At 39.2% G+C, this 16,726-nt stretch overlaps 1 protein-coding gene across 3 annotated transcripts in view; it reads left to right on the top strand.

Moving 5' to 3' along the window:
• The first annotated feature begins 2,785 nt into the window (after window positions 1–2,785).
• The window catches only part of LRRK2 (leucine rich repeat kinase 2), a 75,123-nt gene continuing 61,182 nt past the window's right edge, over window positions 2,786–16,726 (top strand). The window contains exons 1-6 of one of the 3 annotated variants that reach the window (XM_075492018.1): window positions 2,786–3,199; window positions 3,287–3,372; window positions 7,796–7,902; window positions 12,381–12,469; window positions 14,427–14,561; window positions 16,145–16,279. In XM_075492018.1, coding sequence (XP_075348133.1) covers window positions 3,040–3,199; window positions 3,287–3,372; window positions 7,796–7,902; window positions 12,381–12,469; window positions 14,427–14,561; window positions 16,145–16,279 — 712 coding nt within the window. In that variant the 5' untranslated portion in view covers window positions 2,786–3,039. Of the gene's footprint in view, window positions 3,200–3,286; window positions 3,373–7,795; window positions 7,903–12,380; window positions 12,470–14,426; window positions 14,562–16,144; window positions 16,280–16,726 lie in introns of those variants that run through there. The other 2 variants (XM_075492011.1, XM_075492026.1) reach the window with 2 other exon arrangements.

Raw genomic sequence — 16,726 nt, 5'->3', positions numbered from 1 at the left:
AAAAGGAGGGTGGCCTAAAACAGTAGGAATCCCATTGATAATGCCACCACCAAGCAGTAAGGACCCAGTTCATTTGAACAAGTGTGTCATAACTCCAGGGATCTCTGATGTCATGCAGTTTTCCAGTTGTGATACACAAATGCAAAAGCTAGAGGTAGACATCTGTTCTTATACATTATCAGGCAGAACAATTCATTAGTCTCTGCTATGTTAGCATGTCATGTTATGTCTTTATCTCTGTCTAGATGGTCACACACCAGAGTTTTATTTATCATATTACTTAATGAGTATTAGTAGTCCCATCTGAGTCTAAGAGGATAAATACAGAACAGTCTAAACTGAGTAGTTAGCTACCAGTCTCATTAAAAACAAAGAGGGGAAATAACTCTTTTACACCCAAAGCACCCAGCCTCAAGAACAAACCAGCTGCTACGTAAATCTGGCAGATTTCATAAAAAGCATGAAAAGGAAACCGCAAGCTAACACAAGTGCTTGGAAGTGAAAGTCATCTGAAATTTAAGGAGCAACAAGGGAGGCAGAGTGACAACAAAACTCCTCGATGCCTAACTAGGACATGCTGAAGAAATTGCAGCTGAGATCTCTTGAGAGACTGAAAATAAATCTCTTAAAGTATAAATCAAGGTTACATTTCAGCTCTAATCTTTGCTTTCTCTTTCCACTTATCTATCTAATACCCTGGCCTTAAGTTTGCTAAGAAGCTGACAGTTGTTTGGGACAGAGTTGACCACTAAAGAACTAACACAGAAAAGGCTCTAAAAGCAGCAAAACAGAAACTATCATATACACATAATCTTAAGTGGTCTGCATCCAGCACACAGTCAGAGAACTCAACAAATTTCAGGAGAAAAGCCTGGTCCTCAATTTTCCTTAAGGAAATCTACAACTTTTCTACACTGCTATTCACTGAAACTCTAATACATTTACTTGTGCATTCTTATATAAACACAATGCAAGGAAGCCCAGAGCAGTAGTACAGCTGCTCTGCTAAATGCACAAAACAGCCACAAATTCAGTTTAAGATCAGGATTTGAAAGTTGTATTAATATAACTTCATCAATATCACTAGTTGTAACTTACAACTGGCATTTCTGATCTGTATAAACCATGAGGATTGACCTTTAAACATCTTTTGCTGACATCTGGTAATGGCTACAGCTTTGCAGATACTGGAGAAAGCCAATTACTGATATAACCTGAAAGACTATATTTGCATTCATACCATTTGCAAGATAAATGAATCTTGTTAAAACTGTCGGAAGCCAGCAACGAGGCTTTAAGTCTAGAAAATAATTTCAAGTTTTTCTTTGCGCTTGAATTACTGCTTCTGTAGAAAGGAAAGGTATCTTTCAAGTGAAACTAATCCATTTAATTCAACTAAATTTTGTTTTAGTCCAGATGTAATGAATTCCACACATCTCAAACTATGAGTCAGTATTTCATAAAGCTATCTCACATTCATATTTGTTTTCCAGTGCTTCAGAGGGAGAAACTAGCTCACCATTTAACAAGTGCAGTCCTAGTTAACAGGCTATAATTGGGATGCCAAGACAATAGTTTCTTTGTGCACAAAAACCTAAGAAACACTGAATGATGACAAGAGCAACATACAAGCTTTAAGACCAATACACCAACAGACCAGAGACAGTTTATCCAGGACCATGCAGCTTCAGAGGCATTACTAAACACTGTTTCTTAAAGTTTATTTTGATAAATAAGTGACCCATTAGTCAGCTATTTAATGACCATTATGCATCTCTATCAACCAAATATTGCAATCTAAGCAAAAGCTTCAAGTAAATCCATACTCCCACCACAATCCTCCAAAACAAGATATTTGTCTAACAAAAGTCCAGTTCAACCAAAGACTTTACTCCCTTAATTAATACTTCTATGCTTAAGAGGTATATGCAAGTTCTTTATGTAACATATTCCACTGATACTACCTTTCTAATCAACATTTTAAAAAGTGATTATTAGTCTTCTACCCACACACCACTATCTTGGAGGGGCAGCAGAGATACCAGAAGCACTGCCAGACCTCAAGAAGATTGCATCAACCACAAATGAAGCAATGTATGCCCACAGCAAAAGAACCTTCTTATCTCCAAACAGCAATCTCTCACTGCAAGGCTTGGAAGGAAATTTGACTTCCAAGTACAACAGAGGGGTTTTTTTTTTTAAACAAACTCACAGACCCGAGACCACAGCACTCTGGAGCACAGAGCACATGCCTGCCTCAGGCAAGGTGAGCTACAGCTTCACTGCAACTGCCACACAGCAGCCCTAAGAGCACAGCTCCACCTCCACCTTCCCTGGCCCCTCACAGACCCACCACATGAGGAAAGGCTGACAACCCCAAACACCACATGAGGCAGGGAGGCACCTCACCTGGTCAGGACCTACTCCCTGCCCAGGGAGCTGCACAATGGGTGCATACATGGGCTACAATTGCTTCCCCTCTCCTTCCCTACCCCACAGGGCGCTATACATGTACGCTTTCTTCCCCAACAACGCCGAAAAGATAAGGTACACAACCACCTACGATACTCCCATACCCCACCACCTTCTCCTCAACCTGTAGCTCAGCCTCCGGACCCTTTTATCGCGTAGAAAAGCACGACGGGGCGGAACCTAGGCTCCAGCTCTGCGACTCTATTGGACAGCTGTCTTGTCAATCACCGGAAAAGGGCGAGCGGCCAGCGTGCCTGGCCCCTCCGCCGCGCCCTTGCGCGGGTGACTTGGGCGCCCCCTAGGGGGCCGCCCGCCCGCGAGGGTTGGTCGGTCGCCGCGGTCGTGTCCTCGGCGCGGCGGGAGGGGCAGGCGGCAGTGGGAAGGGCGGCTCGAAACAGCCGGGTGACGCCGGCCGGACGGGCGGCACTGCGAGCGCGGCGGGCGGCTGTGGCAGCGCAGCGCAGTGCGGCGGCGGGACGGGCCCGCGCCGCCCGGTCCTCGTCCCCGCGGGCCGCGGTGGCCGGCGGATGGGGTGAGGCGCCCGCTGCGGTGTGCAGCGGGTCGGCCATGGCCAGCGCCGGCCCTGAGGAGGGGGAGGCAGCGGTGAGGGAGGAACAAGCCTTGAGGAAGCTGGTCGTCCGGCTCCAAAACCTCCAGGAGAGGAAGCGTCTGGAGACGCTGGTGCAGACCCTGAGCGACCTGCTGGAGCTGGCGGCCCAGCAGAGCGGTAAGGCGCGGGCGGCCCGGCCGCCCTGCCCTGCCCTGCCCCGCCCGCCGCCGGTCGGTAACGCGGCCTGTCTCTGTCCCTCCCCAGCTCCCCGGCTCTTCAGCGGCAAAAACGTCCATGTGCCCTTGCTGCTGGTGGTGGACCTGTACCCGGGAGCGGCGGGCGTGCAGCAGGTAAGGGCGGCGCGGCGCTGAGAGGCCGGGTGAGGGCAGGGGGCCGGGGCCGAGGTCCCGCCTCTCCGGCTTCGCTCCTTAGGGTGAGCCGAGCACCACAGCCCTTTCCCGGAATAAAAGTTACCGCTCGGCTTGTTTATTTCTTTTTAACTTGCTCTCTTCTGAGCCGCTTTATGAAGTGCTGTTGATCTGTAAAAGGGCGCTGTATCCGCTTGCATTTAAAGGGACAGATGTTCCAGCTTTTTGGAGATACCACTCGTTGCATCTCTAAACGGCAAAAGAAGGCCACGTAGAAAATATAAATTAAGCAATGTGAACACAGCATGGTGTAGGCTTCTCAATTACAAATAATGTTATCTAATATATTTTTAACGTGTCGATACTAAATTTTGCCACGGTTAGACAAACTTCTGAAAACCAGAATTGTATAATATGAATTCATACATACGTAGCCCTATCCCAGAAGGAGAGTTGTACTAGCCCAGTTTTTTACAGGGGGAAAAATAAAATATTTTAACTAAGAGTAGGTTCCGCAATTTAAGGTTCTGCTTGGCTGCTCCTGTAACTTAACATTGGCCCATTTAGATTAGGTGTGGCATTTGCACAATTTGATGTTGGATTTACGGTACAGCTGCCAGACTTGTCATATGAAACCGCTCTTTCCTGGCAGGCGTATATTACATTTTTGACTATGTTATGCGTAAAGGATGTTTATAACCTCCAGATTTCTGTGCAACTCACTTGATTTTTTTTTATTAAGCCCATTTGTATGTTTACAATATTTTTGACATCTTTGACTTAATTCAACTAGAAGGCAAAACATAAATTATATTGCAAATGCCTCTTAAATAATAGTATATTTTAAGGGGGGTTTCTGTCTAGTAGACCTTAGCTAGAGGCCAAAAGCATAAAATTCAGGTTAAAATATGAAATTGTACTTGTGTAGTGATTAATCTGGAGAAACAGTGATCTCAGGTTTCCTTTGAAGACTAAATGCTTGTGTAGAGTCTGAAGTTTTAGCTTATTTTACTATTCAATTGTCAGGTCATTAAAAAATACAGAACGATGAATCAGCAGTTATTTTCAGGATAAAGCATATTGCATGTATAACAATTTACAAAACTACTGCCCAGAAGTTTAGACTAGGAAGTAAAAAACATGAAATCCAACCACGACCAGAAGTAGATCTGAAGTGACAGCACAAGACTCTCAGAAGCGCATAATGAAGATTGTGATTGCTTACTTTTCATTTTAACCATGTTAAAACGTCTCACTCTGATTTAGTACAGAATTTTAAAATGAGTTTTAATCTGTTCTCTGCCTACATTTGCAGTCATACAGTGTTTCAGTTTAGAAGTTTTGGAGCTCCTTTGCATTACTACATTGTATTAAAGTGTGAAATTCATAGCCAGTGTAAAGCTCAAATCCTATTCCTCATAAATGTCATAGGCAGCTCTTCCTTCACATCCAGTTATGATATTTACTAACATCCACGATATGTTAGTAGAGCTCTGTCTTCTTGCTTGATTCACTGCGATTCATTTACAGTCTTTGTGAATACATAATTCTCACTTTATGGCAGTGGTGAAGTAATGTAGTCCTGATTTCAGTGCAGTCTCTTTAATGAATTTGAATAATGAATTTTCATTGAATAAATGGCTTAATCAACCTCTTGCTTTTGGCATTGTAATAAAATTGACTCACATAAAAGAATAAACACAGTAGGAGACTGTGTAATCTGAAGTGAGAATTTTCTTTCCCTACCCTCCTTAACTGGTTACAAAGCATCGTGTTGTGCTGCTGTTCCACTGGCTTGTACAGAGTAAATTTGCTTAATAGATCAATATTGCAAGTACTAGTGCAAGTTGGACTACAGGCATAAACCCTGCAAGCTTCTTTAGAAGTAGGAAGGTACTGGGCTGGAAAGTCAATAGTGCCTTAAAGTAAAATAGATGTCTTTAAGTAAATATGGTAGTTTCTTTCTGCAGTTACTGGCTGGCAATGATTGGAGCAGTTTAGAAGCTCTAGAGCAAAATATGTTACACTTGAGTAAAGAGCAGTCAGCAGAGCTTTATTGTCTCACGTAGAAGGTGTGACCTAATGTAATATAAATTCATTGCATGCTAGAAATGAAAAGGGTCTGATTTAAAAATAACAGAGTTTCAGTGCTGCCACCAACTGTTTCTGTATACAGGAGCCCATGTACGTGATTATAAGAACATCTTTGTTTACTGGTTTTTTTTTTTCTTTCCCTGTAACCTTTAGGATTTCTGTTATTTAAAAGACTCTTATTTTCTTATGTAATTATTAAACAGATAATAAGGTCTCTGTTATCTCAAGCTGTGACTTTAATATTGTAAAATAGACCACATGTCAGCAAGTGAGATGTTTTCTTTGGTCTTCTCTGGATCCACAGTTCTTATAAACGTTTGTCAATACTTGGAGTCACAACAATCCAAATAAAAATGTTTAATGGAAATATAAATGTCATCAGAAACAGTTTTAATACAAAAAGGAATTTTCTAAAGTCATTAAGCTAATTTTCATCAGGTTCTAAATTTTACAAGAACAGTTAGGATGTCATGAAGTGGGACTTCTAAAATAAAATCTTTTCTAAGCAATACAGATTGTATGAATTAATGGTCACCTCTGCAGTATCTTTGCCATGCAGATTTGAAATTTGTACCTGATTGACTGTCAGTTATAAACTGTTTTGCTTGGAATATGGAAAATTAGGTAATTACATATCCTCATCTTGGGGAGGATTGATGATTGCTAAGACTATTCTGTGTGCTTCACAACTCAGTTACACAGACCAGCCTAATCTTCCTGCGTGTCCATAGTAATTGGTTTGCAGTCTCATGTAGAGCAAGCCAGCTTGCTAGCCAAGCAAGAGAAGAGCATGGAAATTGGCTTGTGGTCAAGCTCAATCTGCAGACATTAAGGTTGTAATTGGCTTAAAACATTTGGGTCTGCAAATCTAAACTGAAACAGAAACAAAACTACTGCAGATAGTGTGAACATAGCCCATGTAACCAAGTATGTGAAAGGTAGAAGCGGAATTCCAGTTCCCAGGGAGCTACATCACCTTTTTCATACTCGTCAAAGCTGTCATGAAAGCTGTCTAGATTCAAGCCTATGCTGTTCCTATGGGTGTCTCTACACTACCAGACTTGTAGTTTCATGTCTCTAGTCTTGCAGACTGCAGGGTTAGAGATCATGCGCACTTTCCATGAACTTTGCAGTTAAACTCTTTGGAGGTAGCCGTTTACAGGAGGTAAATGTGGGAGGGAGGTGGCCCTTGTTGTGGGCTGTCCTACAGGGAGGTAGCCCATATTGTGGGCTGTCCTGTCTTGACCCCTTTGCTTTACATAACTCTTCTGCCAAAAACTGATCCAGTTACCCATGTAGTTTTTGAGCCATACTTAGATTGTCTTCTGTGTTGACGCTATTCTTAAAACACACAGGCCTACTTCCACATTTTTTTTAATTTTTATTTATATGGCCAAGGAAACTTTTATGCCTTGTTTTAATTCCTTTTTGTAAAATCTGCTTCATCTTGACTTTTGACATTTCTCAGTTCACTTCTCTTTCAATACAGCAGGGTTTTCTTGCTCATCAGTTAATTCTTTGTACAGATTTTGCTTACTGCATCCTCACTAAAGCCCATTCAATCATATCAGCCTGCAGGCATTCATAAGAGAGCAAATTTCTCCAATACAGAAGACTGAAGAGGAATATTTTTCGGTTTTGACATTATTTAGAAATGTTTGAAAGTCAAAGAATTTGCATAGGATAGAGCAGGTAGTTATTGAGAACAAACATATTGGTTTTAGTTCGACTTTCATTCCTTATGATCTCAAAACTTCCACTGCCTTCATTATGTTTTGAAAGCACACAGTATTGAGGATTGATGGGTGAGAATATGAAATATATAGTATTGTTTAGGTATCTCATCCCCATTTAAAACATTGGACACCTTTAAAAACCTCTCCTTTCTCCTTATAATTTGCAATTAAATGGCAAATTCTTATGGAAACAGCTGCTCTTCAATAAAGCTGGACTATTTGTAATAGTGGAGTGGCCTTCCCTGGCCCATGATGACATACTATGGATTACATTGTATTTTTCTCTCTGTCAGGATCTCTTTTAACTGTATGTCCTTTATCCTCAAGCAGTGCTGAAGCACATTGAGAGTGATGTGTTCCTACAAGCAATGACTTCAGAATCATTAGCATGTCTGGTTTACCTCCATCTTTTAACTTTTTATGTCGTTTGTCTTGTGTTAATTAATTTTCCCTTATTGATTTAGCTAGATAACTTTTCAGAACATCCGTCTTCCAAAAGCCAAGAATATTAGAAGACAACATTGACATTCCAAACAGAATATTTGTTCTAAAATAGCTGCATTTTTGTTTTACAGATGGGTTGGTCACTTCTTTGTAAATTAATAGAAATTTGTCCAAGTACTCTACAGAACATAGCTCCTAAGGATGTTGGGAAGGACTGGGAAGTACTGGGTGTTCACCAGTAAGTATGGAAAGAGTCTTCCGGAATGCTTATATATGCAATGAAATATATTTATATAAAGTTATTACATCAGCTTCTAAATGGTTGAATATTTTTGTGGGTTTCTTCAGCCTTCAGAATGGGAGACTCACGCAAGCAGGGATCTTAACTGTGTGTATAAATACCTGATGGAGAAAGTAAAGGAGACTGAGCCAGGCTCTTCTCAGTGGTGCCCAGTGACAGGATGAGAAGCAATGAGCACAAACTGAAATACAGGAAATTCCTCTTAAACATTAAGAAAAACCCAAGCAAACTGTTTTGTTTTGTTTTGTTTTGTTTTGTTGTGAGGTTGATCAAACACTGGAACAAGCTGCCCAGAGAGGTTGTGAAGTCTCAAACCTTAGAGATATTCAGAACCTGAATGGACATCAGCTGAGCAATCAGCTGTAGTTGACCCTGCTTTGAGCAGGGGAGTTGAAACAGGAGACCTCCAGAGGTCTCTGCCAATCTCAGTGATGCTGGGATTCTGTGGTTATCAAGGTCTTCCATTTTAATAGACAGATGCAGTATTACCTGGATGGTTGTGTGGGTGGGTGGGTTCTTTCCAAATGTGAAGAATTATATCTACAAGCCTGAAGTAGTGTAAATCGAGAAGAAGGGGTTTTGTCACTCCTAATCTTATTGTTTAAAAATTAAGTATTTAAACTGGTCACCTCAACTACCTGTAAAGTCAGTGGACACAATTACCTTCAGAGAGGATGGTTCATTCCATCTTTTTAGTAAGTTATCCTGGAGCAAATTGTGGTTTGGACTTGCTCGTCTCTGACCGTTAATCGTCAAGGGAGCCTAAGCAACTGGTTTTCTTAGATGGCTGTGGTTAGATAGGATGAAAACCCACACAGGTTAGCTCCGTAGTTGTTCCGTAGCACAAATGCTAGTTGGAGATGTAGGTATAACACAAACAGGGGAGAAGGGCTTGGTTTGGTGTTCTGTTACTTGGACAGGTTGTTTCATTCGGGCCGGATAATGACAGCAAGAAGCTATAGCCTTTTAACTCCCCTAGTGAATCTGCCTCTGCCTTTATACTCTTCACCGTACCCTTCCTTAGAAAGGTTGCTATTGTAAGATCATTTACGTGAAGATGCAGTTTGGGTTTTGTGGGGGTTGGTTGGTTTGTTTGTTTTACAGTGGCTAGAGTATGTGGTCAGTAGGGGAATAAACTCCCTTGCAAGAAGCGTTGGCAATTTTTGTTAGAAAGCGAAAGTGATTTTGGTTGCTTTTCATGAGCGAGGAATAATTGAGCTGAAGCTGTAGAAGCTAGTTATGATTTCTTTGGCAGCTTAAAGGCTTGTTAATTGACTGAGACTTATTCTGAGAGCTAGAGATACTGCTGTTCATTCCTGGGCCCCAGAAAAATTATTCTTTTGGGGCTCATCTTTCCCATAGCCTCCTCAGAGCCCACACAGTGTGTGCAGTTGAACAAAGCATGCTTTTCAAACTCAAACTTCACTAAAGATCTGATGATAACATTACTGTACACAATTCCTTCCCACTACCAATATTTTAGCCAACTGTGTATCCCTGTCTGACATGTTGACAGTTTTCCCTGCTGTGGAGAAACTTGTTCTTAGTGGGGGAGTGGGCTCAGACATTTCTGTCAGTGCCAAGGGGAGTGGGCTCAGACATTTCTGTCAGTGCCAAAGGCAGAGCAAGCCAGCTAAATTATATCTCAGGTTCCTCGTAGGTGGATTGGACTAGTACTGCAGTGCGTCAACACCATAATGAATATGTGATGTTTGCAGCAAGGCAGGAAACAGTTACGGTAGAGAAGAAAAGGTCATTTTTTTTTGCAAGAGATTTTCACTTTTGTGCGTGTAACTATTTTAGGAGAACAGAAATCTTAAGCTAGAAAAAGCATTTGTTTCTTGTCTCTCAACCATGAGCCAATTTGACCACGTTACAGTCGTGTTTGCAAATGGTAGTTTGGTATTGATTTAGGTGTTCTTGACAGACCGTGTGATAAATAATTAAATAGTCGCTGTCACTGTGAGAAGAAAGGAAGAAAATTCCTTCAATGTATTTTCATCCTTTCTACAAGCTTAAAGAGACTTCATGAGATGTTTTGTAATCTCTTACATTGAACTCTCATACAGTAGGTGAGGTTTAGAAAATTTTACATCCTCACTCTTGATTATACTTGAATTGGCAGGGCTTATGCAGGGAATTTTCTCCTTGTATTAGACATGCTTTAGCGTGCAATTATTTTACCCTGCAGTATACTGAGCCAGCTCATGTCTTTATATATCAGCACTTGCCTGAAACAGATCACCCTCTATAAAATGCCCTCTTCCCAAAGCAGAGTTCCTTCCCCACAGCAGAAATCATGAGTCATTGGTAGACAAGGGAGAGATGTTTAATGGCTTCAGGGTGTTCAATAACTCAGTGGGGTTTTCCATTCATGCAGGGTGTAAGGAGTAAGGAGGTCTAAGCCACAGCTACTTGTGGAGCAAAGAGGTGAAGGAACCTTCACCCCATGTACAGCTTCTACACATGTATGCATGTGCACACACACCTGCAACCACACAATAAAATGCATTAGGAATGCTTAAGACTAGAACACTCTAATCAGGAGGTTAAAGCAGATTCAAGGGTGTCTGTTTAGCTACTCTACCAGCTTCATTAGGGTGACTCTTTGTTTTCCTTAATTCATCACTGACTACTTAGTCCATATGTGTGGGATGTATGGTGGGACAAGAACGTGCCTTAGGACTGAAAACCCAAATGCCACCATCTATCCTTGTCTGTAGACTTGTAAGTCCAAAGTGTGCATACAGAAGTTTCAGCGAGGTATCTATTCTCAGTTTAAGAAAAAAAAAACCCCTGCATTTAACTGGATTTTATTTTCCATTCTTAAGATCATCCCACACAGTATTCTGACTAAGCTTAGATTTCAGTAGCGGTTTTGTGTTTATGAGAGTGTAAGTATGTAAGCAAGGCATGGTTTATATGAACAGACAATCTATCTTTTATTGGACTGATACTGTTATAATTTCCTATCTTGCAAAAGGTAAAGGATATTATATCTCCCATCAGACTTTGCCTCTTAGGTGTACTTTGATCATCATAGCTGTGACACTAGTGCTACCACGGAGGAGAGAGAAATTAGCAACATCATAGTATGAAGGGAAAAGAAATAAAACTTTGATACATTAATTCTAGCTTATAAAGTTGGACTTTAGCAAGGCAAACAACATCATTGCTAGAGCTGAGGAATGAAATTTGGATGAAACTTTAAGTGCTGCTTTTTGTTTTTCAAGACAGGTCAAGAATATCTACTAAAGTATTGCAAACTACTGCACAATCCATTTTTATTAGATGTTATGTATACAAAGACTCACATTTGAAGATCATTAAGATTGCAGAATCAAGCTCTCCAAAATCATGAAAATAAAAAAAATGAAGGTTTCTTTAGGTTTTTTGTGTGAGCTTGTCCATTTTTATTTAATTACACAATCTTGGGGTTTTTCCCCCTTTCCTTCATTCAGTGCAAAATCAGTGCTTATTTATTTTCTGTCATCAGCATCATTCAGTGTTAGGCCCACTGCCTTATTTGCTGTAGATTAGTGATACCTTATGTGAAAACTGGCATATTCATTTTCTTCTCAGCTTTTCTTAGTGTTCATCAGTATTGTCTAGAGCTTTTATAATTTTGTTTATTGAGAAAGTGTTACGGATTTGTGGTCACTGTTTTACAGATGGTAGTTTGAGCAAAATATGTTAAAAGTATCAACTGATTTTTGGGTACCCAGTTTGATACATGCACTGGATTTTTCAGAGTACTTAGCATTGTTTGGTCCTCTTTGTTTAAAAAGTCAACTTTGGTTGACTCTGCAGCATTTCAGAGGTTAATATCCATGGGTCTCAAGTTGTGCCACCCAGAAAGTAAGGAGTGTACAATTGGCAGCCTATGAAATGTTTCTTTTAAGTGATTTGTCCAGCATCACATAAGTGCTGTATGGTAGAAACTTAGATAGGGTAGAGTTCTTCAAGATGCTGTTCAAATTGTTTAGCTGGGAAACTGCTGCCTCTCTTCCAGCAAACCCTTCACTGTAACTTAACTCTTGCAACAAACAGAACAGTGCCATACTGTCCACAGTCTGCTGCACTCCACAACCCTGCTTTCTGTAGAGTAACCCCATCCTGAATGAGACTTGTCGCCTGTAGAATTAATATATTTAATTAATTAAAAATTAAAGTAAAATTGATAAATTATACGTAATTATTTTAATGACATGTGATAATAATTAAAATACCAACATTATTTCAATGCTAACTTGAAAAAACATAAACTGAAATAAAAGTTTTTAAAAAAATTAATCAGGAGCTTTTTAAGCTTTTGATAATTTCTGTAACTATTATTGTTTTTAAAGTAAACGTTTGATAAAATTTTGTGTGTGTTTATTTCTTTAGCCATAACTTTTTTTTTTTTTTTTTTTTAGGCAGATTCTTAAAATGCTTACAATCCACAAAGGAAATATAAATCTCTCAGTAATAGGACTGAAAGCATTAAATCTACTCCTCATGTCAGGTATTGTGTGTTTTACTTTCCTACTTTGTCTAAGCCTTTAAAACACAGAACTGTGGTATAAAGTGTGTGACTGTACTTGTTGGACCTGATTTTTCTCTCTGTTTTACTCCATAAAGTCACTTGTTATTTGTACTTGTATACAAAATAATAAGAGTACTGTTTTACACCTTTTTTACCCAGGTAGAAATGATTCTCCAAATTGCAAGGCTGTGAAGAACATGACCAATTAATTTTGCCAACTTGTTATTAGCATAGACACATGTACTTGCTGTGAAGTAGTTAAGTAAAATAAGTAAGAGCTTATTTTTTCTTACCAAAGTATAAATTTGGTGACATTCTGGCTTGCTTACTTTAGTACTGGTTAGTACTTTTGAAAACAGTAAACCATCTCTGACACTTCTGTTATTGTGCTCTACAGAGACCTAATCTTCACAGGTACTGAGAACTTTTCTCATGGTGCTGAGATTCTTGATCTTCTGTTGAAATTAAAGAGAGACCCTAAGGGGGAGATTCTGCTAGTTTTATTTAAGCTAGCATAAGCTAGCATTAGCACAAATTATTGTTAGAATAAGAATGTTTCCATTGACTTTAACAGGCTTTGGAATCAGCCTTATTTACAAACTAAGGTTTAGACTTGACTTTAGGTAGTTAAAGCTAATCCAGCTGTCCAAGCTTCTGCTGTAGGCACTTTCAGAGGATGGTTCATGCTATTCATTTGTCTGTTTTATAAGATCAGTTACCTCTTGAACCTGTTTTTCTCTCCCTTTTGGTTGTAGAGAAGTCTGGAGGACTAGCTTAGACTGGATGCCTAACTTTTTATCTGATGAAGTTGAGTAATACAGGTCTCATTATAAGGCATTACACTGTGTGATTAATAATAATAGCAAAATCTGGCTATTAGTGAGTAACTGTAACCAGCAGCTTCTTTCTTTTAATCGTGAGGTATCGTAAAGGGTCGTAAACTGTTGATTGGGTATTCCATAACGGTTTATTCCTGACTGCTACTCTTCTCAGCAGTTGATTAACCAAACTTAAACTCCCATTTCAACTACTTTACTTCAGAAAAATATTTGAAATTGTACCTTGTCAGAAAAATCTCTTAGTATTCTTTATTTCTATATGTCTGTACACTTGAATTGCACTATAGCTGGAGCTGATAGGCCAGTGCAAATGCCATATAGAAAGGTCTTCTCTAAAAAAAAAAAAAAAAAAAACAAAAAAAAAAACCAACAACACACAAAAACCCAGCTGCAGCTGAAACACTGGAACAGGCATTATGAATTCTATTGTTATTGTGCTGTAAGCTTGAAAAATTGTCGTGACTATGAATCTTTTTGCCTACACATGCTATGGAGAGAGTATTTTTTTTTTTTTCAGAATTTTTTTAATGTCATAAGAGCAACAGTGAGATTGGCTTTTCAGTTCAGTTGCAGGCTGAACGGATGACTGAGAGAGAGAATAGGGTTTCATGATACAGATGAACTGATGTCATGGTTCACTGTAGCTGACAGGTACATTTCAAATCCTCTCTTGCTGTCCTCAGGCAGTGTAGTCCTGCCCTCTTTCTCCTACCAACCTTACTTCTTAGTGAAACTTTTCAGCTTGCTATGACTGCAAAAAGAGGTTTTTTTGATGAGTTAATTTTCTACCAGTTTAGTGAGTTGAACTGGCTCATTGAGGGATCAGACAAGCACCAAAGCAGTGCAAGGTGGGAGCAAGAATGGAGAGGGGAAAATGTCTTTTTGGCAGTAATGTTTTAGAACATCTCAGTTGTATTGTAAAATATTACCTTAAGAGATAACATCCTCAGGTGTTATAAAAAAAACTGGATTTGAGCCGTCAGAGTAAATTTTAAAGACAGTATTAAAGAATTTTGGATTTTAATGGTTAAGTACAGTGCTTCAATAAAAACATTGAGAACTAATCAGCGCAACATGTAATCTCTTTTGCTATTCAGAAGTAATTGCTTTCCTGCTCTTGGAGGAAGAGGTGGATGTATTTTCCTTGGTATTTAATGCCATGCACACCTTCCCTAAAAACGAAGAGATTCAGCAACACGGATGTAAAGCATTACACAAACTTTTTGAGAAAGGTATTTATATCTTGTAGTTTATTAAGTTAGAAAAATGTATAGGTTGTGAGGGGACTGCAGATGTTTAACTGCAATAAATGAATTCTTGCATTCCAAATTGTTTTGTGTATTATATCTGTTCTTTGAATGAGTTAGCACAAAACAGGTTTTCCAAGCAATATCACAAATTTTCTAAATTAGAGCAATGAATATGAAATTTTAAAAAAATCAAAATGTCTCTTCATTTCTGACTCTAGAGTTAACTGAAAAGATGGGATTCAACGTTAGTCAGTAACACTGGAATGGAGAGTAGTGACATTTGATTTTAATTATCAAAAACCAGGATTGTTTATTTAAAGACTGGCAAATTTTAGTAACGTGTAAACAATTCTAAAATCAAGCCAAAATGTTTGCACTTTAGAAAAATCCATGATTCTGCTTTTGATCCTGATAATGCTAAAAGATGAGTATGTATCTATATGATATTCTTGTGTTTCTTCTGAGAAATTAACTCACCATGTATTGAATTTTTGCAAAATTTTCAGGAACTGTGTGTGTAATGACCAGAAGTCCCATTGTTGTAGCAGCCTTGCTTTGCATTGAGTTTCTTGCTTCAGAATAAATATTGAGAAACACTAGCACTCCTACCAAGTCTGCTGTACTCCTTTGCTTCAAAGATAATCTGCAATTCTTCAGATTTGTTCTTTCTGGCACCATTTTATATTGCTTTTTCTAAGTCTTCCTCCCACACATGTGGGAGTTATCTGGAAATATCTTCCACCTTCCTTCCCTTCTTTCACTCTCCCTGAATACTTTTGTCCTGCTGTATTTTCTCTTCAGTCTCCACAAAGGTCTGAGCTTCTTAGGTTTTCTGTGCGTGTTTTTTGTAAGTGCCTGGTTTTTACAGATCTACAGACTGCTCCAGGTACAGACCTGCATACCTTCTTCTTGATGGTAGTGCTAATGTAGCAAGTTCCTAGGCTGCCCCTGGCTATTTTTTCCTGCCTCTGAGCCACCTTGTCAGTGATTGTAATGTGAATGTTTGTCTAGCCTTAACTTGAACCAGATTCAGAAAATGATTCTGCTTACGAAATTTAAAACGTGTCGTTCTTTCTCAATCTGGATCAGTTCCCTTATCTGGTTCATTGCACGGCCACGCAGCTATGTCAGTACAAGTGACAGGGGGCAGGGATGGAAAAACCTTAAGCCATTATTACAATGAAGGTAAGATATTATTAAAGCATGCCTGTAGTCTTTATGGAAAGAACTCCATTATCAAAGAAAGTTGAGAAGTGAAATAAAATCATGAAGTATGTAAAATGGCATTCCATCAAATTGTTTTCACTGTATGCTTAGCCTTTTTCACAGAAGAAACTTCAGATATTCTTCACCAAGACAGTATATAAGTGAAGGAAAGGCTCAGTTTTTAATAAAAGCAATCATAACTGTGGAAGATTATGTGTATGGAGAATACCTTACTTTCTGTGAAATATACAAAGTAAATATAAGGAAACTTGATAACATGAGAAAAGACAATTGTTTGTATACCAGGATATGAATTATTTCCTCAAAACATACTGTATCTCTTTTGCTTTTCATTTTAGTTCCAGAAGAGCAGCTGACTGAATTTGTTGAAAGCAAAGATCATATGATCATACTGAAAGTATTTAGTGAGTTTCCAGAGAAAGAAGAGGTGATTCTTCCTGCACTTTATTCATTACATTCCTTAGCTGGTCCATGTAAGTGCGTCATTGGAAGTTATTTTCAATTCCTTACCTCCCATAGCATGTATCAGCTCACCTCAGTTTGCAGTAATCTTTCAGTGATGGTAAAAAATCAGTGAGAAATGGTTGGGAGTTGCCAGACAAATCACTTTTCTGTTTTCTTTAGGCAATACTGATTTGTAATTTTTCATGGGAAATTTTCGTATTCAGCCATTCTGATAAGGCTGAAACCTCTCATAAAGAACAGAAAGAGACTTTCTTCTCTTTGGAATAAGTGATAACAATGCTCATCATGGTTGCAGAGGTCAAGTTCAAGACCCTGCCCTGTCTTTTATTAATGGTTGAAAAATAAGATATATTTATTGACTAAATAAATCATCTGTGAGTTTTGGTAGCAGCTAAAGAACTCTGTTGGCAGAGACTATTCCACAAGGGGAAAATTGCGCATGTAAATACAATGGC

This window comes from Mycteria americana, chromosome 1, assembly GCF_035582795.1.
Source record: "Mycteria americana isolate JAX WOST 10 ecotype Jacksonville Zoo and Gardens chromosome 1, USCA_MyAme_1.0, whole genome shotgun sequence".
Taxonomy (NCBI): domain Eukaryota; kingdom Metazoa; phylum Chordata; class Aves; order Ciconiiformes; family Ciconiidae; genus Mycteria; species Mycteria americana.
This window is presented reverse-complemented; position numbering and strand designations above follow the sequence as displayed.